The following is a 25,144-nucleotide window of genomic DNA, read 5'->3' on the forward strand; positions in this document are numbered from 1 at the left end:
TGCTGCAGGAGGTTTACCTGAAACATCGATAACAAAAGGGAGATAATTTTAGTTATGATTGGATTGAATTGCTACAAGATAAAATCCTGTGATAGATTCTAATTTACAAGGTGCTACCCAAAATATCTGAGTTTTTTTTTTTTTTTTCTTATCGGGCAAACCAGTAGCAGCACGACATTCTGACGCTAGATTTATCGAGGTACATGTATTAGCTACTGCACCACAAAGTTGCATCATCTTTGGCGCATTCAGTTGTGAGTTGAAGTTGTGCGTGTCAGGGAGTGTTTGAGTATTTCTGCGATTTGACGTTAAGGAGCAACGGATTTGCGTCAAGTTCGGTGTCAAGTTGAAGAAAACTGCAGCCGAAACCCACCGCATGCTGAAAGAGACATTGGTGAGAGTGCACTGAGTCAAGCAAGAATGTTTGAGTGGTTCAAGCGTTTCAAAGGAGGTCATAAATCTGTGGAAGATGACAGATATTCTATTCGACCGTCAATTTGCACAACACCGAAAATGATAATAAAAGTGCGTGATGTGGTTCGTGAAGACAGAAGGCAGACAATTCACGATGTTTAACAGATTTCGACTGTCGTACGGTACATGTCAACGTATTCTACCCGATGAACTGAATATAAGACGAATTGCAGCGAAGTTTGTCCCTCACCTTCGTAGCATCGACCCCCCCCCCAAAAAAAAAAAAAAGATTCAGACGTGCATTGACCTGCAACAAAAGTTTGAGAGTGTCCAAACTTCTTATCCAGACTCATTACAGGTGATGAATCTCGGGTCAATGGTTATGATCCGGAAAAGAAGCAGCAGTCATCACAATGGAAGACGCCATCCTCTCCAAGGCCGAAAAAGACTCGACAGGTTCGCAGCAACATCAAGTTGATGCTGATAATTTTTTTCGATATTCGAGGAATTGTGCATAAGGAGTTTGTTCCACATGGTCAGAAGTGAACGGGAAATTTTACTGTGAGGTTTTGAAGAGACTGAGGGAAGGTGTTCTGCGCAAACGACCAGAGCTGTGGCAAACGAAAGACTGGTTGCTGCTTCATGACAACGCGTCCGCGCACACCTCGCTTGTGTGAAGGAATTCCTGGCCAAAAAACACATAGTAACGGTCCCCCACCCTCCCCACTCTCGTGACCGAGCCTGCTATTTCTACCTGCTCCCGAAGGTGAAACTCGCGTTGAAAGGGTGACGTTTTGACTCCATTGAAGTGTAATCGCAACGGGTCCTTAACATCCTTTACCCTGCGAACTTCCAGGACAGCTTCCAAAAATAGAAACAACTCTAGGAGAGGACTACTTCGAAGGTGCATAGATGCTGGAGGGGACTACTTCACAGGTGACGGAAGACATTAGGACGTACGTATAGTTCTCTGATTTTTACAATGACATTCTTGGATATTTTGGGTAGCACCACGCATTTAACTTTCACCACCTTTAGCGTATTTTGATTCTTTAACTGTCACTTTGGAGCTAATTCAATTCCGTAACTTCACCACCTCTAGTTATTTAATTTCCTAACTATCAACAGCTCTAGCTGATGTGATTCCGTAATCGTTACTCTTTACCTACAGGGTAATTTAGCTACAAAATTAATAGCTTATTTTAGTTCTTGGTCTAGAATAACATTAGTGTTGATTCAACTTGTATAAGTAGTTGAAGATTTTGCTCGAAACTTTCGGAGATTTCTGGAATGCCTAAAATTAGTTGGGTTCAACTCTGAAATTATTATTATCACGGAAAAGACAATAAATGAAAATAAAATGAAATCTTTATTTATCGTCCTACGATTATGCCCCTTAGGCTAAGGGAAACGGATGATTAAGGCAAGTGAATGATGATGGGAAGAATCGGTTTAACGAAAATGTAAGAGGAAACTGGAGTACACCGAGAAAACTCAGGGACACGATGTTATCCACTACGAACTTACTTGGCCAAGAATCGAACCAGGGACCCACGCATCAGAGATAAGCGCTGTACTAGGGTGCTATCCTGCCTCCTAAATGAAAATAAGCCAAAGGATGATGACTAAGGAATCAAATAAGGTAGAAATGGTTAAGGAATCAGAAACTAGAGATAGTGAAGTAAAGGAATTGAATTAGTCGAAGATTATATTTAAAGAATCAAAATAAAGGGTAATAGTTAAGAAACAAACAAACTAGAAATGATAATAGTTAAGGCATTGAATAATGCAGAAGATGATAGCTAAGGGATGAAATAAGCTAATGGAAATACAGTTAAAGAGTCGAATAACTTAGAAATGGTGATACTGTAGAAATTAATAAGGTAGGTGTCATAGTAAAAGAGTTGAATAGCAGTCAACCCTTAGGTGATAATATTTAAGGAATTGAATAAGATACATAGTTGTAATTATTTTATTATTACTTGCATCGAAATTGTAATAATAATAATAATAATAATAATAATAATAATAATAATAATAATAATAATAATAATAATAATAATAATAATAATAATAATAATAATAATGTCAAAACGAGATATTTATGTACCTTTCTCTTTAAGAGTTCTCATTACTTTCTAGTTGTATACTAAATAATGTTGGCTGTTGATTGAGCTAAATAAGAATTCTGTAAGGGCAGAAAATGTTCTGTATCTTCGATAAAGAAGTCTGTCGTGACAATATTACATCCTATACTACGTGAAAGAAAACAAATAAACTAAAACAATGATTTCTTATGCTTCTTCCAAGATTTTGTTTGAAAGTCTGCCCACAAGTTCAACTGTAAACCTTTCAAGAACTATTGAAATTCGAGTAACCACTCAAATCCGTATATTCGAACAAGATGGTTATTTGATCAGTTTATTCTAGTAAAGAACTAATGAATAGTTTTTCTTTTATTTATTCGCACAATGAATCAATCAAGTAACTGATAATTGCTTTTTTTTTTTTTTTTTTTTTTTTTTTTTTTTTTTTTTTTTTTTTTTTTTTGTAACCTTTAAATATAAAATTGTGAATTAAGTTTCGGAATTGCCCTCAGTTGGATCGATTCATTTTTTGTTTCTCCTTCCTTTCTTTTTGACTTCTTTTCCGTCTCGGATTTTACTTAAGGCCACTGTCAAAACAAAATAACGAGCCAAGTTATTTCGTAAATGGTTTGGGGTTTTAGTTGAGAAATTCTAAAACGGATAGTTGTAGAGTATACGTATGTGGATTGCCGTGTTTTTCTCACTACGTTTCTCAGATGACGTAAAGCTCCCAATCATGCATTTTGCTCGCAGTATGGCCTTGTGTAATTTATTTATGGTGAACTTCCAAATGTACTCGCTTGTCGTAGTAAAGAAATCTGCTAGCGTAATGAACACACGTAACTTCATATTCTGATATTATTACTGACGTTGAAAGGTCAGGGCCGGCGTGAATATTTACGCATGCACATTAAGATCTCTTTGGATATTATGATAAAAAGGCCTTGTGTCCATCTTAAACACAAACTAAACACACTTTCTTACAAGGCTGTCTATAATCTTTATTATAAATTAACTAGAAATGTTACAGTTTCAGAAGTATATCACTTCCTTCTTCAGACTATTTCTAGTTAATTTATAATAAAGATTATAAACAGCCTTGTAAGAAAGTGTGTTTAGTTTGTGTTTAAGATCTCTTCTGAAAAATTAAAATTGTATGCAGTGTGATCTACGTTTAAAATATCAACATAGTGAAATATTTTCGTAATAGCAATGTTATGCCATATTATTTGTTTGTTTATTGGTTGCAGTACAAATGTTCTTTTTTTTTTTTTATCATACCTATTTCTGTTTTAATTTTTTCTTTCCTTCATTGTTTTAGGTTAATTATTTAAATATTATACAATCTTTTTAAAGTTAGAACCATAATTCACTGCTTAATAAGATTTTCTTTAAATTCTTGAGTGGAGATATTAAATCGATTCTTTGTAAACCATTATGAATAACTTTCCAAGCTGTTTGTCACAACCACTAAATAATTGATAGTTTTAGTGGAGAATTTCCTTCCACAAGAATCTTAGTTCTTATGTAGAACCCTTTCATTTAGGCAAGTTGAGGTTGAAGGCAAGCCACAGAATTGAGTTCTTGGAAGAAATTTCTTCCAATGGATAGAAATTGTTAGAGGCTGTGTTTAAAATATCATAACCTTTAACTGCCGCAATTAATATAAAGAAAATCTGAATCAGGATGACTAAGCATCAGAAATCGAGCCAGTAATTTCCAACTAGCATTTGCTTACGCTGTCGAGCCCAGTGTGTAATGGAGACTTAAAATAAGGTGTATTTCTTAAAGTAAGTTTTTAATAATCAATTAATTTGGTATTAATTTACTTTTAATATTTAAGACTGCTTTTTTGCTTTGTTAAAGCATGTGATAATTGAAACCACATTTTGCTTTTGCTTTAAATAGGAGTGTACGATCAGTTTGCGCCAGAGCATCTTTTGTTAGCGAGACCTCATTTGTATCGACAGAGCCGTCTTAGCCTTGTATACCAATCGTATTCATTTTGGATAACAATAATCGATTCTTTGTATCAAAGTGTAGTTTTATTCTTCGTAGCTGAAGCGGTAAGTTTTCTGTGTATACTGTGAGTGATACTTACATTGAGGTCTTCTTTCATGGTGAAAACAATCTTGAAAATTGTAGAATATATATTACCATTGATGACCTAGAATAATACTCGTACACACACAACGAAACGTAGAATTCTATGTTTGATAAAAGCGTAAAATATTCAGAATTACAGTTTGAGCTAACTCGTAAACATACAAAAGATTTCTACATGATTATCGCACTTGTGTGAATCAACGTTTAAAAATAATCATATAATTACTATTTTCTCGCAGGCTTTAGGGGGAATGATTACCATTAACTACAGGAAACATACCACTTCTCGTTTCGTCATGAATGATTTGAAAAATGTGATCCACTGATGCAGAATACCTTTCCTCGTAATTTTCGGGCCGTATACAACACACAATTCGCGATGAATGTCTGCAGCTGCCCAAAGAAATCCTATCATTAAGTGTACCTTGCATTTGGCGGGATTTTCTATGAAAGCACACATTTTGGGACGTCATAACCAGCGTACGATGGTCTCACTGACCTAGCCAGAAGCTTCTAAATCACAGATTACATAATGTAACAACGGTAGCGCTCCGCCCATTACTGCCAGAGCTACACCACAACAGAAATCACTTTCCGAATTACCCTCATACACTAAATTCCGATCAGTCTTCAGTAAAATTCACAAAATAATGTATTAATTTGAACAAATCTAACTCAAATTTAACTGAAAAGTAAAAATATTTTTTAAGGATTCATTACAGAATTTAACATCTGTCATATACGTTTTATGCGAAATACTACATATATTATATTTTGCACTACGTTGAAGTTTAGAATTTTAGTATTACCAAGAAAGAAGATCTCTTTATTAATGTAATATAGAGCATTGTTATATTGGTTTTTGTTGAGAAATGTTGCATGTGATTTTTTTAATTATTTGACTATGAATGAATTAAAGCATTTGTAGCTGTATTCTGTACAAAATATTCGATTTTTTTTCTTGCTTAATAGCCAAAGCTGGTACTGAAATTCTTATGTACGTAATGTCAAAGTGATTAAAATCAATAGAATGGAGCGTTTGTCTGATTATCAGACAGTTCAAATTTTCAACAGTATTTACAGTTTATAAGATCTCTAACGTAAAATTTAGGGCAGAACACTTAAGACGTGCATACATATATACTTTTTGCCCGGCGGCAGAACTAAGTCGCATTATTATCTATAAATTAAATACACTCATATTTATTTTATTTTATTATTAAATGTTTCAGATACAGATTTATGCTCATTTTACACTGAAACCATGTAACAAAGAATATACAAAAAGTAATATTTTTTGTACTGTAATCTGTAAGTTAAATAGCAGATATTTGTTCTTTCCGTTGATAAAATTAGGTGAGCTGTCATCCATAAATTAAGTTACCTTGCATAGGCACTTTGTTTCTGTTGGTGAAACTAGGCGCGCTCTGATCAATAATTAAATGTCATGTGTACTTGCGGGAAATGCAGTCAGAAATTATCTTTGTAAATACTTTGACGCTTCTATCACTAATAATGAACTCAAAAGATTGTTCCTACTGACCCAGAGTACAATAATAGCTCAAAGCAATAATTCTGTTCCATCATATGCTTTCTATTATACTGTATATGCTGCACCATTTCAGAGTTTGACATCACAATTTGCATTATCAGTTTGCGGATATTAAACATCTAATTCCTTACAACGTATTTATTCTACTTCGAACCTTTTATCAATACTACAACAAGAATGAAATATATATATATATATATATATATATATATATATATATATTTCATTCTTGTTGTAGTTTATTCTACTTCGAACCTTTTATCAATACTACAACAAGAATGAAATATATATATATATATATATATATATATATATATATATATATATATATATATATATATATATATATATATATATATTTCATTCTTGTTGTAGTTTATTCTACTTCGAACCTTTTATCAATACTACAACAAGAATGAAATATATATATATATATATTTCATTCTTGTTGTAGTATTGATAAAAGGTTCGAAGTAGAATAAATACGTTGTAAGGAATTAGATGTTTAATATCAGCAAACTGATAATGCAAATTGTGATGTCAAACTCTGAAATAGTGCAGCATATACAGTATAATAGAAAGCATATGATGGAACAGAATTATTGCTTTGAGCTATTATTGTACTCTGGGTCAGTAGAAACAATCTTTTGAGTTCATTATTAGTGATAGAAGCGTCAAAGTATTTACAAAGATAATTTCTGACTGCATTTCCCTCAAGTACACATGACATTTAATTATTGATCAGAGCGCGCCTAGTTTCATCAACAGAAACAAAGTGCCTATGCAAGGTAACTTAATTTATGGATGACAGCTCATCCATAAATATATATATATATATATATTTACTTATTAAATTAAACGTATATTTACTTATTTTAAAATAGTAGGAACATTATCACGCATCCATCTAGTATGACACCCAATAGAAGCCTTCATTGTTGTTTTTCAATTGTTAATTTTTCTACTCTTCCTACTTTCCTATTTGGTGGCAGATTTAGCGAAAGAGTTTATAGTGTACTTTTTTCTTTCTTTCTTTCTTTTCTCTTTTAAGGTTGCTTGGATGTATTCTGGCAAATAATTAGTTTTGCATTATTTCTCACTTACGTACTTAGTTCCCGTGTTAAAAGTCTGCACATAGAACATGATAGTTACTCCGAGCACATGGGTAAAACAGTTTGTATCCATGTAGCCCACAGTAAAAAGATTCCAAAAGGATTTTGCAGTTTGCAAATGAAGACTAGTGCAGCTTCTTTTTAAAGGAAGTTAACATTAGTGTCTTTATAATATACACGATTTATAATATAGCTCATTTGGTACAGAATTATAGCTAGATTTAACAGCGAGAAGAATACTAGTATATGTCTAGCCTTAATACACACAATTTTTGGTGAGTTGAAAGATAAGAATACCAAGATTTTATAAGGAAAAAAGAAAAGATGTATTATAATCAGCTATACACGTAATATTTTGTAAGAAAGCAGTTTTATTTCAGTGGTGATTGCAGCGTGATGTTGGTTATTAAAAATAAGGTAGATTCCTGATTTTTATTTAATGAACTATTCAATTATTTTTCAGGCCTATCATGACAGCGATGTTGGGATTTGGGAATTTGGCACAACAGTAACTACCTCATGTATGTTTGTAATGTTACTTCATGTTGCAATTGAAACACGATTATGGGTAAGTTACTGCATCATTTTACGTAGTGTAGAAATACAATTGTTATAATTTAAAATCGAGCTTAAAGAACACTTTATGAAATTAGTGCTAGTACCTATAGAGATCCCGAAGAATCAAAAGTTGTAATTATACACTGCCATTATTTCGAAAGAAAAAGAAAACAAAGAAAGAAAAATGTCGTTTCTTCAGCTGGGCATTGAGAATACGAAACTTCTTGTATGTTTATTTTCTACATTCGTGAAGAACCACAGTCAAACCACAGTCTTACTGAGAGTCTCAGTCAGTAAGAGTTTTGTAGCATAGGAAGAAAATTAAAAGAAAACATTAATTGCTTAACCACATCATATGTAACTCACTCTTTGTAGATTATAGAAATATCAACTGCAAATATAGCTATTAAAGTTTGAGAGCACCGGTGCTAATTTGTTGAAATTTACGTTCATTATAGCAAAGAGGGGCTATCAATGCACAATAAAGTAATAGTCAACCTAAAATATTATCTGCTATTGTCGTTGTGTCTAAAAACAACTGAACTTGCCAACGAGCTAAAATGAAATTTTACATATTGAAGATTCAGTCGTTGGCGCATTGTGCGGTTGACAGTTCCCAAATACACATTTAGATGATTCGCCATCTGTCTTCGGGCTATTTTGTCTTCGTGCTTCTGCTGGCTTTCGTGCACGACCGTTTTCTCGTCCTTTTTGTTGGAGAATTGAATGCTGGGACCACGGAATCCTCATAGTTACCGACCTTTTTCGTGATTAAAGTCACTCTGATGTAACAACTCTTGTTCTTACGGTCTTTCCTGGTCACTGAACTTTGGGTCATAAAGGGTTACAACATAAACTTTTAAAAAAAACTACTCAGTTTTGGAGGCATTTTCAGCCTAGCGAGAAAACACAAACACTTAAAATGTCATACAACGTACTCTTCTCGAAAGGGGTTCAGTTTGGGCAGAATTTTGATACTAGCGGGAAAATATAAACATTCTTTTACATCATACTTACAAGCACACGTGATCAAGGTCGGACGAGTTCATTCTGCGCGCGGGAAGAGGAATCGCGTTTGACCAAATGCACACGGAACCAGACTTCTGTACAGATCAAATCAGCAGGAAATTTCGTATCCTTCGCAGTATCACCAGATGCAATAAAATTTTGATAAATAGTTTTCGTGCATAGAAGCGTTTATTTAGAACATAGAAAGTCCTATGTTGATAGAAGAGAAAACACGAATGGGTCATAGAGAACTTTTGAATGAATTAAATACATAAATTAAGTATTTAATTCAATCGCAGGCCATGTAAGTTTGTGGTTAACAAGTGGGTTTTCTCAATCTTTTCATGTTTCCTCACACATCCTCATTCCACCAGTCCTTTTACAATTGTTCATTTCTATTAATGATCCGTCTCCTTCAACGTACAGAGTATAATCGTGGTATGTAAAACTAGAAATTTCGTTTCATTGCAAGAGAGATTTAAGAAGTTAAGTGTATTGTAATGGTAGGCTTAAGTGCAGGGAAGCAAGCGTACAGTTCTTGAATGATTGCTGTCATGAAAACCTTATTTTGAATTACTCAACAATGTCCGTGTAGTCATAAACATATATAGCATCGTTCTCTGGCAGAGGAAATAAATTATGAAATTTAATGAGACGAAATTGTTGTAGATGATCTTGTAGGAATAAGAGAGCTAAAATGAACTTGGAAAGATGGATCTAAACTCTAATTTACACCCAATCTGAACTCAAATCAGCACTTGAAAATATATAAGAACAATAAATATGAAAAATAGACTACTTAAATGGAGGTGTTTCCGCAGTTTTCATTAGTTTATATAATTTCTTCTCGCACTAAACCACTGATATTTACAAAAGTTCATGCAAATTTGTTGTGACACAAGGTCTTAATGGAAGGCGAAGAAGAAATATTTTAATATTTGTAGTCTTTCGTATTACACACAGAAATACAAGTACAGTAATCATTTTAAAGCCCGTAATATTTCAATAATATTCAATGTGAGAAAGACTTGTTTTATTTGTTTCGTACATATTAATTTATAATGGTCATGATTCCTTTTTAACTTTGTATGTCATATTTTAGTATAAAATTATCAATGTACGGCATTTAAAATTTTGTTCATAAATTCATAAATAATCTGTATATGTAGAATGTTCCATCAATTTCACTTTTCGAAGGCTATGGATACTAATAGTATATATTTTTCTTTGTTTTCCAGACGCCGATTCATGCTGTTTCCATTTTTATTTCAATTACTGCATTTTACATATTTTCCCTAGTATATAACACTGTATGTTTGTCGTGTTTGGGTTTACCAAGCAATTATTGGGTGATTCAGCAAACGATGGGGAATCCTGTGTATTGGCTCGTAGTTGTATTGTCTTCGGTGCTAGCGTTGCTTCCAAGGTAAGAAAATAAGTTGCAGTCACTCAAATAAATAAATAAATAAATAAATAAATAAATACTTTTTTCTTTAAATAATACATAAATTCCTTTATATCTATAAAAGTGTTGCATCGGTTGTCTTGGAGATAGCGTAATATTTCTTTAGTTGATAAATACTAAAAGCAATTATAGAGATGTTCTGGGTATCAGCCAGGTGAAGTCCGACGATAGATGCGATTGGAAGCCCAACTTACCGTCTGGCTAAGTACCTCACCTTTCTTTTTCAACCGCTAGTAGGACAGTGTGAACACTACGTCAAGAACTCATATAAATTTGTGGAAATATTGAAGACCATACACATTTCTCCAGACGACATCCTAGTCAGTTTTGATGTGGTCTCTGTTTACCAGAGTTCCAGTACAAGACACGTTACATTTCCTTAGTGAGCATTTCCTGCTGGAGATCCTTGATTTATTTAAGATCACACTAACTTCTACATATTTCCTCTTCGACGGACAGTACTATGAACAAACGGACGGCGATGCCATGGGGTCACCCCTCTCACCAAGAGTGGCAAACTTTTTCATGGAAAGCTTCGAGCAGAAAGAATTAGAATCAGCACCATTAAAGCTATCGTATTTCTATAGATATGTTGATGATACCTTTGTCATCTGGCCTCATGGAAGAAATGCACTGCAATCGTTGCTTGAATTTCTCAACAATCAACACAGTAACATCAAGTTTAACATGGAAATAGAAACAGAAGGCTGCATACCATTTCTAGACATCCTCATTCGTTGCAAACCTGATGGAAGTCTGGATCACAGTGTTTACAGAAAACCTACCCACACTGACCTTTATGTTAATAGGAACAGCTTGCACCATAAATCACAGCGCAATACAATCATCAGCATGCTTGTGCTTAGAGCAAAAGGCATCTCGGACCAAGGAAGAACTCTCCAGTGAACTTGCACATCTCAAGAAGACCTTACTGTAGTATGAATACAAGGAAGATGACATTCGATTGGTCCTGAAAAGGACCTTTTCCAGTAAAAAGACCACCACAGAATCTGAAGATCCAGTCAACAACATTGCAGTTCTGCTCTACACTGGGAAACTATCTGAAAAAATTACAAGAATCATGAAGAGAGACAACATCAAAATCATGCACAGACCGACATCAAATATCAGAAACCTACTCCGTCCAGTTAAAGACGAATTGGGTCTTAAAACACCAGGGGTATACTGCATTCCCCGCGAATGCGGAAAAAGTTACATAGGACAAACAGGACGAACAATAGAATATCGAGCAAGGAGCATGAGAGGTACATAAAGCTGTTTTATCTGGAGAATCAGCCCTGGCGAAATACAGTGTAACAGAAGGACATAGAATTTTATTTTCAGACACTAAAAGTATTTCAAAGAGTTCAAACCAATGGGATAGGATAATTAAAGAATCTCTTGCCATACTACAAGTACCCAACAATATCAACAGGGTTACAGGATTTCAGCTCAGCCAGACATGGACTTGAACACCAGTCATAAAGAAGGCATATATGAATACGACCAATCAGCGTCAAGCTATAGACCATTCAATCAGAGACACGGATTCTTAAGCCCCTCTTACCTCCTATATATAGTACGCATGAACTGGTCTCAGTATAATCCCTCTGAAGATAAGAACGATGTCAGTTCTTGAAACAGCGGCTCTATCGTCGGACTTCACCTGGCTGTGATATACCGAGAACATCTCTATAATATTCGCCGCCAGGAAATCTTCAGTTCTTACTAAAAGCAATGTTTCTCGAAGGATATAGCGTAAAAATCTGCGAGAGAGAGTCAGATGAAAACCATAGTGTAATAAAATTTCGAAAAGTTGTACAATTTTTCTGTAAGCTGACAGAAGTTATTGTTGTTAGAAGAATAACCAGGAATCGGGGCAGCACCATGCAGGAAAACAACAAGAAAGCAGCATCAGTGCAAAGACGGCCTTCCCATTGGCGTTATGCACCACCTTACAGCAACAGGAACTAGTGCTTCGTATGTAGTTGTGCTTCAAAATTATCTTCGTCCTGCAACCAGGAGTTTTCTTCAGGCGTTTCGTGGTTTCATGACAATGTCCGATCTCGTACTGTTCGTTTAACAGTGTCCAGAATTCAGGTTATCAAATTTCAGTGTATCACACTCCCGCGCTAAGTTTCAGATCCCTCCCTCCCCCCTTTCCCCAGTCACTTTCATGTATTCGTACCACTCAAAGGTGATGAAAGCAAAGCACTTCCGAAACCATGAAGAGGTGAAACTGCGGTGCGCGAAAGCGCTGGAATACTTCTATTGCACGTCATGGAAAAGAAAATAGTACACTTTGCTAATCCAGCCTGGTGTGGCGAAAAGGCAGACCAGATAGTAAAAAAATCGGATAGGCCAGAGTTCTATAATTACTCACTTCCTGTCCCACCCACCAGCGAATATACACTCTTAATAATAATAATAATAATAATAATAATAATAATAATAATAATAATAATAATAATAATAATAATAATAATAATAATAAAAACCTCTCACGTTCGTATTTTATGATCTCTTAGTACAGGTCAATACTTTATAAATGTTTATTATGTACTGTATTGTACGTTTAAAAAATTTACGAGGAAAGTCCTAGAATAGAAGTATGGTACACATTGCAAGATGAATTTTACAATTTCTAACTTAATTGCAGGAAACATAAAATCATTTACATGTACACTCATGTCCAAAATTATTGTCGCGTGTCTATAAATGTGTTGTTGTAGGAAAATAATTTGATAACGAATTCACCCGGTATTTCTTATAGCGTTAGTATGTATATAATCGGCAAAGACATGTTTATGGAAAATTTCATGTCAAAAGAACAGTAAATAAGAACAATAAAACTTTCTTGTCAGAATAGCAACATTTTGTTTTACTCATTCTAATTTTCGTATTTATAATTCTTTTGCTATGAAATTTACCACAAATATATATTTTCCAATTATACACATAGTATCAGTATTAAAACTACCCTGCAAAATCATTATCATATTATACAGAAGTATTCTTTCAAGAAGAAAGTTATAGATATGCGACAATCATGTTGGACATGAGTGTACATGCAATTTTAAAAATCAACAAAACGTTATCGTATAGGCCTCATTTTTAAATAGATTATTTAAACTTGATAAATAATTACACATATGTTAAAAAATAGGCCTAAAAGAGTCAAAACACAAAGTTTTGGTCTTTGGTAGATGATAGGTTTTTCTTGGCAATATTGCATTTCTATGAAGACGCTACAAGTCGAGTAGATCGTTCAAAAATTATTCCTGAATATATATATATATATATATATAGAAAGATACTCTAAACTAAAGAAATTTGTAAATAAATAAATAAATAAATAAATACGTAAATACAATGGATTTACCTTTGTACCACGTCGTTATTTTATGAATGGATCACGGATCATTTTGTCTATTCTGAGACTTTTTTTTCCGTCGAGTTTCATTGTTTGCTAGAACCACTGTATATTAGTGTCATGTCCAGACATTAATATAATTAAGTGATATAAACGACGTAGTACAGTCAGCGACAAAAGTTCTGTCCGTTTGATAAAATTAGTTCCGTAAATAACTGCAGAATGAAAGGACAATTTGAGTAGAGTTTTCAGTAAATTAAAAAGTATGTAATTTTTAGTACGTTCCACCCATACCACCGTTATATGTTCCATCCATACCACGTTTATTCATAAAATAAATTTTATCCGACGGAAAGAACTTTTGTTGCTGACTGTACAAAAGTAGGTCAATCACTAAATAAATATGTAACTTACATAATTACATATGATATAAATTAAATTTTAACATGTTACCTTAAGTTTTACACAGGTGAAAAAAAAAAAAAATAATAATAATAATAATAAAAGAAAAATATACCAGGGATTTTGCGGATCATGGTTTTTGTGTGCCTGGTTCCATTTTCCACCCCTGATAGGGACACTGACCCCTGAGTATTGATTCGAATCCAACTTTAACAAATAGGTTTCTCATACTAATTGATGTGCTGAAGAGGAATGTTAAGTCCCAATCGCCAAATCATCAGAATATAGAAAGGAAAAAAAGAAAATGTTGCAAAGATACTCGAATAGTCTGTTAGTATGTTTTATTATTTTGTTATATGTTTTTAGTATATTTTTCTTTTTTCTATATATAATAAAATGGTAATAGATATCAATAAACTTATAGACACTCACTTTCACTCTTTCACATTCTTATAGATCATTTAAAAAATTATATCAAACGTAGAATTTTCCCTGTTCGCTGTCAGCATTATCGTGATTTAGATAAAGGACGGTCTCAGTAGGGAATAGGGTGTACTTTTTTTTGGTTTTGCCTTTAATGCACTGCTAATAGGTCTCCCGCATTTTCGTTATATATATATACTACTGCTTAACTTTTTCAAACACCCCGGATTTTTGTATTCATCTACTGTGATCGTATTAATTTGGCAAGAGAACTTTACCACCCTGCGTCATGGGTACTTCGCCTAAAGCATAAAATTTGACAACAGTTGAATCAATGTCTGAGAGGTACTGCAGATGGTATGTCAAATTATAATTCTTACAACTGAAGCCAAAAAAAAAAGAACATTTCATATATATATTACATAGAATAAACAAAATTGTGGAAGGTGAGGCAACATATTAGTTTTGTTTGGAAAGTGTAGACATAGAGGGTGAATGCAGTGACAGAAATTTTAAAGAAATGTAGTTTTTCAAATTTTACAGTTCTTTTAATATGCTGTTAATATGCTAACGTCTAAAACACCTAAAATACTATGCTTTGAAAAGTGTTTATGACAGTCAATATACGTCGTTTTGTAGTCATTTGTTGTTCAGTGGAAGCGTATATGTAATACTCGTTGTTACTATTTCAATGAGCAACAATCGAGCATACGAAACCATCGTAAGCACTTTTCAAAGCATGGTATTTTTAACGTTTTAAACGTTCTTTATATCAACAAGTTATAAAGAACTGCAAAATTTGGGAAACTGCTTTTTCTTTGAAATTTCTGTCACTCCATTCACTCTCTGTGTCTACACGTTCCAAACAAAACTAATACCATATATTGCTTCACCTTCCACACTTTTGTTTCTGTTATCCAATGTCTATGTCACATTGTCTTTTTTGGTTTCAGTTTTAAGAATTATGATTCGACATATCATGTGCAGGATCTCTTTGCTATAGGCAGAAGTACCTTTGATACGGAGCAGCCAAGTTCTCGTGCCAAAATAATATGGTCACAGCAAATGCTTACAAAAATCCAGGATATTCGAAAACTTCTGAGCGGTAGTGTATATATATATATATTCAACATTTAATTTCCAAACACCGTTTCTTTAAGTCTTGATAAGTTGGTAGGTGTCATCGGAAATTCGAAGTGCAATTTTTTAAGCGATCTTTAAGAGTTTGTAGGAGCAAAAGTAAGTTCATATAAGCTTATTGATGATAAGATTGGTGAACAAATACTTTATTTTTCCTTTTCTTTCGTTCTGTCATTTAATTTAATTTTATTTATTTCAATCACTCCATTTCCTTTCATTTGTATCTTTTTCTTTCGTTGCCACCTATCCTATCGTATATTATTCTTTATTTTCTTGTTGTTACTTTTATTTGTGGGGATACTCAATACCTGTAATTTCGAGTAGCTTTTTTTTTTTTTTTTTCTCTCTCTTTACTTTACTTTACTTTACTTTACCAGTGTCAAATATTCGGCTTTGAAATATATTTCCGCAAGATTCAGATGACTTATTTTATTGTGAGTGTTAAATCGTATGTTATAAATATTGATTTTCTTGTAGGTTTGCTATGAGAGCTGTGGAGACGTGCTTGTTTCCGTCAGAAGTAACCCAAGCCCTTTTGGAGCAAAAATTAGCAGCATCAGGAGGTGAGGAGTTCCTAGTCTCATGGTCTCGAAGTACATCCAGTTCCTCTATATTCAGGTGCGTGGAACTCTATCCAGATCGTAAAATTTGCATGGTCTCTGGAAAACAAGTTACACTGCTGCTGTACCTTTTAAAGCTGTATATTTAAGCATTATTCTTTTATCTGCTTATCGTGCTTTTGGTAGAAATAAAGTCAGTTTATATGATCCTGAGCCAGGTAGCTGATTAATGAACATTGTACGTCTTTGTGAATAGTGAGCTTGTCTTTGAAGTAATTATATATATAGCTTTGGATATATTGTGTTTGTTTGAACTTTTAATATTTCACAATTAACACTTTTGCTTATAGAGATGAAAGTAGGCCCAAGCCGGTCTCCTCCAAGTTATAAGTAGATATTTCATTTCGTAGATTTATGTTTTTAAGACTCTTCTTGTATGTTAGATTAGAAGGATCAACCATTTGATAATAGTTTATTAATACTATTACACTTTACACTTAGTGCTGTCTTGATGTTCGGTACCAATGTCAATTATTTAAAAATAAATGTTGTTGGACGTGTTTTGAGGTCATATTGTGTGTTCCGACGGTTCAGCTCCTGTGCGTTGTTGGTTTCTGTTTCTATTGGTATTAAAGTTACTTCGTTTAGAAATGTCATTCACATCTTTCTAGTTCAGTTGAAAGAATCATTCTAGTGTCATTGAAAGAGTTATTCACATTGATTGGTTTAGTTGAACAAATCATTCACATTCTATTTCGATCGAAAGAATCTATCACTTGTTCAATTTTAATCGAAAGAATCGTTCACTTGTTCAATTTCAATCGAAAGAATCGGTCACTCGTTCTATCTCAATCGATAGAATCGGTCACTTGTTCTATCTCAATCGATAGAATCATTCTCTTGTTCTTAAAAAAAAAAAAAAAAAAAAAAAAAAAAAAAAAAAAAAAAAAAACTCTCACGCGTTTTAATTCAATAGAAATAGCTATTCGTACTTTTCTAATTCAATTGAAGTAGTTCTATTAAAAGTAATTCGTTACATCTAAATACAGTATATTGAAAGAATTGCTTACATCATTATACCTAGCTTATCGAAAAAAATACTGTGTAACATGGCGAAGGTGGAGTGCAGTTATAAGAACAGTGTATCCGTAATAACGTTTCACAGAGTTGGCAAATTACCCTCTGATATCTTTCAAATCGTGACGACACTGCAAATTAGCAGGGTGTTTTTTGTATCGGACCATTCAGAGATTCATAGAGACTGAAGTGATCTATGACTACACTGTAGCAGTTCATCTTCGACATGTAGGGACAATATAGCTTGCAAAAGCAGTAGTTAGGAGAACACATTGAAATCCCGTCAAGTACAAGTCTATGGTAGCGCAGCACATGGAACTTTCAAAAATTTGTATGCCCGGCGTGCATCGTAAGAACTTGGGATTGTCATTTTATAGAAAATCTCAGAACATTTCCGCACTCCAGAACTAGAATAGATGAGCATCATAAAATGTAGGCACTTCCTACATAGAAAATCGTCATACACAAATGTTCTTTACAATTGAGAAAATTTTCGTATTCGAGCAAGCTTGCATGTGGAAAGGTGTTCGCATGGAGCTCTCGCATTGGTCGTGCAAGCTCGGTGAATTAAAAGAACGACATCATGTCTCAGTCATGGTTTGATAGGGCGCATGATATAACTGTCTGTTCAGCTGCATTTTTGAGAACAAGGAATAAGAACTTCAGCAGGACACAGTGCTGAAACAAATTGTCAAGACATAGCTTTTAGCAAGATTCTGTGCTGACCTATAAGGTGCCGTTGACGAGGAGTAGCTCCAAAGAAGTGTATCCAACCTTATTGTCCGTTATGATTAACTTTCTGTCCGTAATGATTATTTTAGTACAAACATACGAGTAAAAATGTGGCGCTGAGTAGATTCCGAAACACTGTTTCGTGCTATTTGTTTTCGTTTTTTCTCTGATACCTGTGACTGACAGACGGACAAAGCCGTTTTTTACGTCTTCCCATACTTATATAATAGTCTGGGAGTCTGAAAGCTTTGTTTTAATGATATCTTTGTATCATTACATTGTCCATTATGGACACCAGAAATTGAAATGAAACGATATGAGTAAATGTTTTGATGAGCATATACAGTAAAACCTGTGAACTTGGCCACCTCTCTAAGTTGGCCACCTGCTTATCTTGGCCTGGTTCGTCTTGAACCTGCATTTTCCCATTCGTTACTTATTACTCTGTAAGTTGGCCACTTGTCTATCTTGGAAGTTGGCCTCATTGAAGCAGTGTTTACCTATGATGATAATGTTTACTTGCGTACCTTGGCTAGACAAAATAAGGGTAGTGTTTTGTTACAGCATTTTTCTTAACTCTCGTATTACCATATGAGAGGCAGATATTCTGCATTTGTGACTGAAAACAGAGAAGCATAGATTCCCATGAGTTATTCGTGGAGATCAATGGCTAAAACACTACCCTAATTAAGGGGTGGTGAAGGAATATGTAAATAAGAAAAAGCAGGAATTCAGGAAATGGTTGTACGAATTTGTTTACCCTGTCTGTTTTGGTAAAACTATTAGCAATATTGGCTCCTTTCATTAGTAGGGAGCTTTAGTAATTCCGGTAAATTGTCAAGGTTAAAGCTAGCATCTCAATTGTCAACTATTGGCACCTAACGGCTTGTCGAAATGTAGCGGAGGTTTTGAGATATGAATTCGTATAAGATTTTCTCAAAACATCTTTTGCTCCGAGCGAAACACTAGTAGCTCATTAACAAGAGGTAAACTACAAAATTAGAATATGCATATGTGCCCAAAAGAAATACGTCTAGTATGAACCCCATGAATAACTTTGTTACAGTATATATATTAAACATACTGTAGTAATCTTTTCTAGTACTGTATATTGTTATGATTACTCTATATAGTCTAAATTATTTAAAAGTAGCTGTCGTGTCATTGCTTATTAAACTTTTACAATCAAGTAATACTAGAAATCTTACTCTAAAAATACACTGATCACACTTATTTCCTGTAAATTGGCCACTTTTCAATGAAACCGATGGTGGCTAACATAGTCAGTTTTCACTGTAATAAGAAATTTTAAAAAATGTCTTAGTTCGTGTAGTAGCAATACCTAAGAAAGGAAATAACTAACTTAGTTGAAATGTAATTCCAACGTATTATTAAAACTTATAATAAAATGCATAGGTAGTTGCTGAGAAGTTACGTTATTGATGACATTCCAGTATCTATTTATGTATGGAACCGCGTTAAAAAAAAATACAGTATATTTATTTATTTATTTCTCTAAGAAATTTTATAAACGAACCCACTTAGGCTCCCGCACTTGCTCGGTCTACGGCCTCATACCTCGTAAAGCCACAATTCTACGGAATTTCAAGTTTCTTTTTCTATTTCAACTATCTAAAAGATAAAATTTTGTATCCAAAGAAAACGGCTATTTATATAACATGAGAATTTCTTCATCCCCTCTTTAGATCCCTTAAAAACTAAAAATATTCACTTCTGTCAATTTTCCTGTGGGTTAGTTCCGGAAGGCTACAATCGTGCCACATTTCATCATTCTAATCGTATTTGAAGTGCCTAAACATTTTGGGGTGTAGAAGATATCCCATGTAAATAACCTGGGAAAGATTTTTCAGTTCCCTACAAAACTACTCTTAAAACATGGTATTATATGTATATTTAAAAATAAATAAATAACGTGGGGAATTTCTTCATCGTCCGTTTAGACACCCTAAAAATTAAAAATATTCGCTTTTGGCAATTTTCCTGTTGGTTAGTCACGAAAAGCTACAATCATACCAGATTTCAACTTTCCACGTCAACCGGAAGTACCTGTTATTTTTATGTCATCTCATCTAGCTTTATGTATAGTTAGGATAGGAAGTAAACTTTTGGGAATTGATATAAATGGATATGTACCAACTCACGGAAATTTAGAAAAAGGCGTTTTATAGCTATAAAGGGGGGTCAAATATCACCAACTATAATTAAATCTTTGAGCCCTTAATCAACTTTAATCATTCTCTTTTTATTCTACAGCCATCATTAAAGAACATGTGTCCAAGTATCTAAACTATTATTACCCTTATTCTTTGTACACGTTGGTTTGATTCCCAGTGAAAGCAGAGGTTTTTCAGTTTTCATCCGCATTGTGTGCTGTCTGAGTTTACGTTTTGAAAGTGGGAAATAACGGCATTTTAATGCGGTTGTTATCAACACAAGCTCGTACAGAATAAAGCATAATGGAGCTTAACTTAGTTTAACAATTTAAAAAAATAGATCTTTTGTGTACCTATAATTCTAATGTAGTTTATATCAATATAGTTGATCAAGAGTGCTTGGCTCAGACATGTGAAATATTTTTAACACTTTTCTTTGTTGAATTGACAAATTCTGAAGGTACAGCAGGAAACAATAAAATATTTTGCACGTATAACACGAGCATGGTTGTACCCTCACATATTTTGATGCTTCAATGCACATTAAAGAAGTAATATATTAAAATTATGCACTACTGAAAAAAAAGCATGATATTTCCATGATTTTTTTTTTTAAAAAAACGTACTAAATACATTAGTAAATAATAATTAAAACGACTTTAGTGCTAATAATTTTATGGTTGGGGTTATGACTAACACTTTAACGTGTGCTGTCCCTTAATTAAATAATAAAAGTAACTCCAATAAACTTTTTAATTTTCATTAATTCGTGTTTGTAAACATTCACTTGCACTATGTAGTAATGGGTTGGTTGCGTGGACTTAGTAGAAAATGTTGATGGAATAATTAAAAACGATGTAAATAATTGGTTATAACAATTATCTCTGATTTCTGTCAGAACAATTGTACAAGTTGTATAGAAAACATGGATTAATTAAACCAATTAAAATAAATGAATCGAATAAACGTGAGTTTATTAAAACAATTTATTTAGAAGCTAAAGATGCGGGAAGTGTTGTCAACAACTTTACGAGGTATGATTGGAAAGTTTTAAGACTGGACTTATAATTTAAAAATGGCAGTACTTACAGGCTATTATGATGGATCTCCTTCAAAGTAGTCCCCTGCTGAATGAACACACCGATTCCAACAGTGTTTCCACTTCTGGAAGCATTCCTGAAAATTATTTTCCGTGATGGTGTGAAACATTCTCTCCGTATTTGCTTGAATGTCCTCAATTGAGTCAAATCTCTTCCCTTTCAATGACAATTTTAATTTAGGAAAGAGGTAGAAGTTGGCCGGGGTCAAATCTGGGGAATACGGGGGTTGCGGAAGCACAGTTGAATTTAGCCAAAATTTCCTGGATCGAGAACGCACAATGCGCTGGTGCATTGTCGTGGTGGAGAATACAATTCTTTTCTTTCCAGAGGGCAGGCCTATTCTGCCTCACATTTTCGCGCAGACGCTGAAGGATACTTTTGTAGTATTCCTGGTTGACTGTCTGCCCCGTAGGGGCAAATTCATGATGCACGATACCCTTAGAATCGAAAAAAACACCAACATTGTCTTCACATTCGACCGACTTTGTCGCGCTTTCTTTGGTCTTGGTGAATCTGGGTTCTTCCACTGAGAAGATTGGGCCATGTTTCTGGGTCATACCCATAAACCCATAATTCATCACCTGTTATTACTCTATTCAAGAAATCTGAGTCCATTTCGGCTCGATTTAACAGTTCGTGGGACATTTGAAGTCTGTGTTGTTTCTGCTCGTGTGACAACACTTTTGGAATGAGGGGCCGCGGTGGCTCAGTGGTAGAGCGTTCACCTCTGGTGCGTGGGGCCCGGGTTTAACCCCAGCCCCCGCCAAGTAAACCTTGTGGTGGACAAACACCGTGTGCGTGGGTTTTGTCGGGGTTCTCCCGTTTCCTCCCACTTTCTTCATTTCACCATTTCACTCATTACTCATCATCACCGTCTCCTTTAGCCTAACCGGCATAACCACGGGACGTAAAACTCAAAGATTTCATTTCATTTTCATTTCACTTTTGGAATGAATTTCGCGGACTTTCGACGCATGTTCAAATCATCAGTTAAAATTGACTGAACCGCATAGAAACTTAAATTCAGGTCTTCAGCCATCCCTGTAATTGTAAGTCTACGGTTCGAGCGCACTAAATCGCCATCTTTCGCAATGTTTTCGTTAGTTTTTGATGTTGAAGGCCAGCCAGACCGGGGATCATCCTCTACTGACTCGCGGCCATCTTTGAATCTGTGGAACGAGATGAACACGTTTGACCGGCTCAGACATTTGTCTCCAAAAGCTGTTTTTAAGAGTTGGTAAGTCTCCGAAGCAGATTTCCTAGTTTTAAAACAAAATTTCCCACAAACGCGTTGTTCCAATTTTTCACCCATTTTGCGCACTTAAAAATCCGCCAAGACACACACACGCCCGCACTCAAATGGTTGCTATGCCGTACTGAATAAAAATATCTCGGTGCATGTTTCAACATGTCTCAAGGAGACACCAAAACATCGCTTCCATGCTAACGGGCGATTATATCTACTCCTTCTGAGCAGTATTACCAACTGTCTTAAAACTTTCCAATCACACCACGTATTATAGGTTCAGCTGGAAAACAAGTGAATGTACTAATGGCATTTAAACCTTTAATGTCATTTAATAAAAATAGAAATTCATTGATTTTTCTTTGACTTTGTCGTGTATAGACAGTAATTTATATATTCTTAGCAGTAAATGTACACAATTTCAAAGTTCATAGGTGATGGAATCAGACCACATACTGATGCGTTTAATTTGCTGTCGTATCCTAGGAAGTTCGCCTTTTATTTAGCAGTCTGCTACAATATGATGGCCAATATAATGACTTCCACTTTTAAGCCTTAAGCATACTCTACAAAGATCATTAGTTATTCACATTAGTCATTCAAGACATCTCACCGTTAAATACAAATTACTTCCTCCTTATATAGGGTGATTACAATTGAAGTCCCACTTTCAAATTTGAACTAAATATCTTGAAGGAGGGGTAAACGGTATGGCATAAAAAAAGTTCCGAAGTGTATCAATAGATGGCGCTGTAAGCGGCATAAAGAAAGTTGATTCGGCTACAAGTGATATTTTGAATCGAAATAGGACGGCTTTGGCATGCGTTGCACATTAAATCAACTGTACTATTCAGTGTGCATTATTATTTTGGTTTTGTGACGGAGAAAATGACTGTCAAGTCATTCAATAGATGTGGATGGGCTTTCCACTGACAGTGCCACACAGACTTCGTAAAACAACCCGAATATCGTTTAGAAGCAATTATAACTAAAACCTCTCCTCCATTATTATTTTTATTCTCTTAAACACCTGACTAGAGGTGGTCCACCATTTTCTTCGTAAACGTAACATGTTTTAATTACAAGCACCTATAGCTCAGTTGGTAATCATTATTGATTGTTGCCTCACAACACATGTTCTTCGCAAATGTTATATGTTGAAGTAAACGACAAAAGATGAAAAGCTAAAGAAGCTATTTGCTAATTATATTGTTCTGACTGTAACCAGTTCTTACCATTCTTAATATTTCTTCAGTTGTCTCCGTCCTTTTCCATACTCATATATTTCGAAGTAATTTCATTTGTTATCGCTTTGGCGTAGTATTCACAGTTTCTGTTCCGTGCAACACAGTACATACACGAAACATCAAAGATATGACAGGGAAAGTTCACCCGGTTTGTTATTTCTTTGCTGGAGTTCTTTGTCTTCTTACCACTTAGATTCTAGTGATAATGTCCTAGTGAGTTCTTGCACGTTTGAAAGATGTTCTTAACTTCATAGGTAGATGTGTTCGGAGCATAATCGTTCCGTTCTAGCATGTATCACATATGCTCAATAGGGCTTAGATCCAGAGACCTAGCAGGCCAGGCTGGAAAGCTTATACTGAGTGTCCCTGTGCTATAGGACACGTGAAACCCGTAGGAAGTGATGAGATCCCACAAAATATCGTGAGAAACTTGGAGGACAGAACAGGATTGATGATAGTCATGAATGTATAACTTAGTAGTCATACTCCCCCATATCAGAATGCCAGGTGTGCTTTCTGCATAGAGAGTACGAACATACGCTGGACTTCCTAGCTCACCTACACATCGAATACTTCAAGTGTCACCGACAGCTAAAATTTAAAAAAAAAAAGTTAAAAAATACGCTCTTTATATATATATATATATATATATATATATATATATATATATATATATATATATATATATACTTTTGTGAAATTGCTTACCCTTAGTAGTTTTTTGTTTGTTTGTTTGTTTGTTTGTTTGTTGTTGGAATGATCTATTTTACTTAAAAAAATATTTGCTTCATCGATCAAGTCATTTAAGTGCCACCAGTGGCCTAGAAATGGGGAAAAATGCCCCCACTTTCAATTTATAAGTGATAGACCCTGTTGATATGATTAATTGGTCAACATTCACGCTTACTGAACCACCACTGACAAAACACTGGAGCTTGGAGAAGCATAAAGAAAATGTGAAGGTGGCTGCACAGGAGGCGAAAATAACTTCTCGCTTTATATCATACTTCCATTACTCTTGGCATTGTGCTCGTTCCCGATACTAGATCACGTGTCAAGGTTAATCGTGCGAAAGGATTGCAAGAACGTCGACCTGACACCAACAACTGATTGGGGTAGTGTTAGTGCGCTCTTATGGAAGCCATGGTAGTTCTGATTGTACTTTCGAGTACCCTACTGTTAGTTAGGGTGGACTGAGCTGTTGTTCTATCTAGACGTTCCCCGGCACGTCGCCGGGACACTCAGCAGCGGGAAGTTTATGTATTTAGACCAGCAGTTCTCGAGCTTTTTTTTTGGGGGGGGGGAGTCACGGTACAGCCCATGTTAATTGAACCTGCAGCACACTAACGTACATGTAAACAATGACAA

General features: G+C 34.6%; 1 protein-coding gene across 6 annotated transcripts in view; it reads left to right on the forward strand.

Moving 5' to 3' along the window:
* The window catches only part of LOC145681107 (phospholipid-transporting ATPase VD), a 325,531-nt gene that overhangs the window by 278,359 nt on the left and 22,028 nt on the right, over positions 1–25,144 (forward strand). For 3 of the 6 annotated variants that reach the window (XR_014130730.1, XM_081752516.1, XM_081752517.1), the window contains exons 16-19: positions 4,410–4,567; positions 7,735–7,839; positions 10,076–10,263; positions 16,118–16,258. Coding sequence is in view for 4 of the 6 variants with exons in the window: in XM_081752516.1 (XP_081608642.1) it covers positions 4,410–4,567; positions 7,735–7,839; positions 10,076–10,263; positions 16,118–16,258 (592 nt within the window). In the remaining 2 variants the exon portion in view is untranslated. The remainder of the gene's footprint in view (positions 1–4,409; positions 4,568–7,734; positions 7,840–10,075; positions 10,264–16,117; positions 16,259–25,144) is intronic. The other 3 variants (XR_014130731.1, XM_081752519.1, XM_081752518.1) reach the window with 1 other exon arrangement.

Source organism: Thermobia domestica, chromosome 3 (genome assembly GCF_964235325.1).
Source record: "Thermobia domestica chromosome 3, izTheDome1.hap1.1, whole genome shotgun sequence".
NCBI lineage: Eukaryota > Metazoa > Arthropoda > Insecta > Zygentoma > Lepismatidae > Thermobia > Thermobia domestica.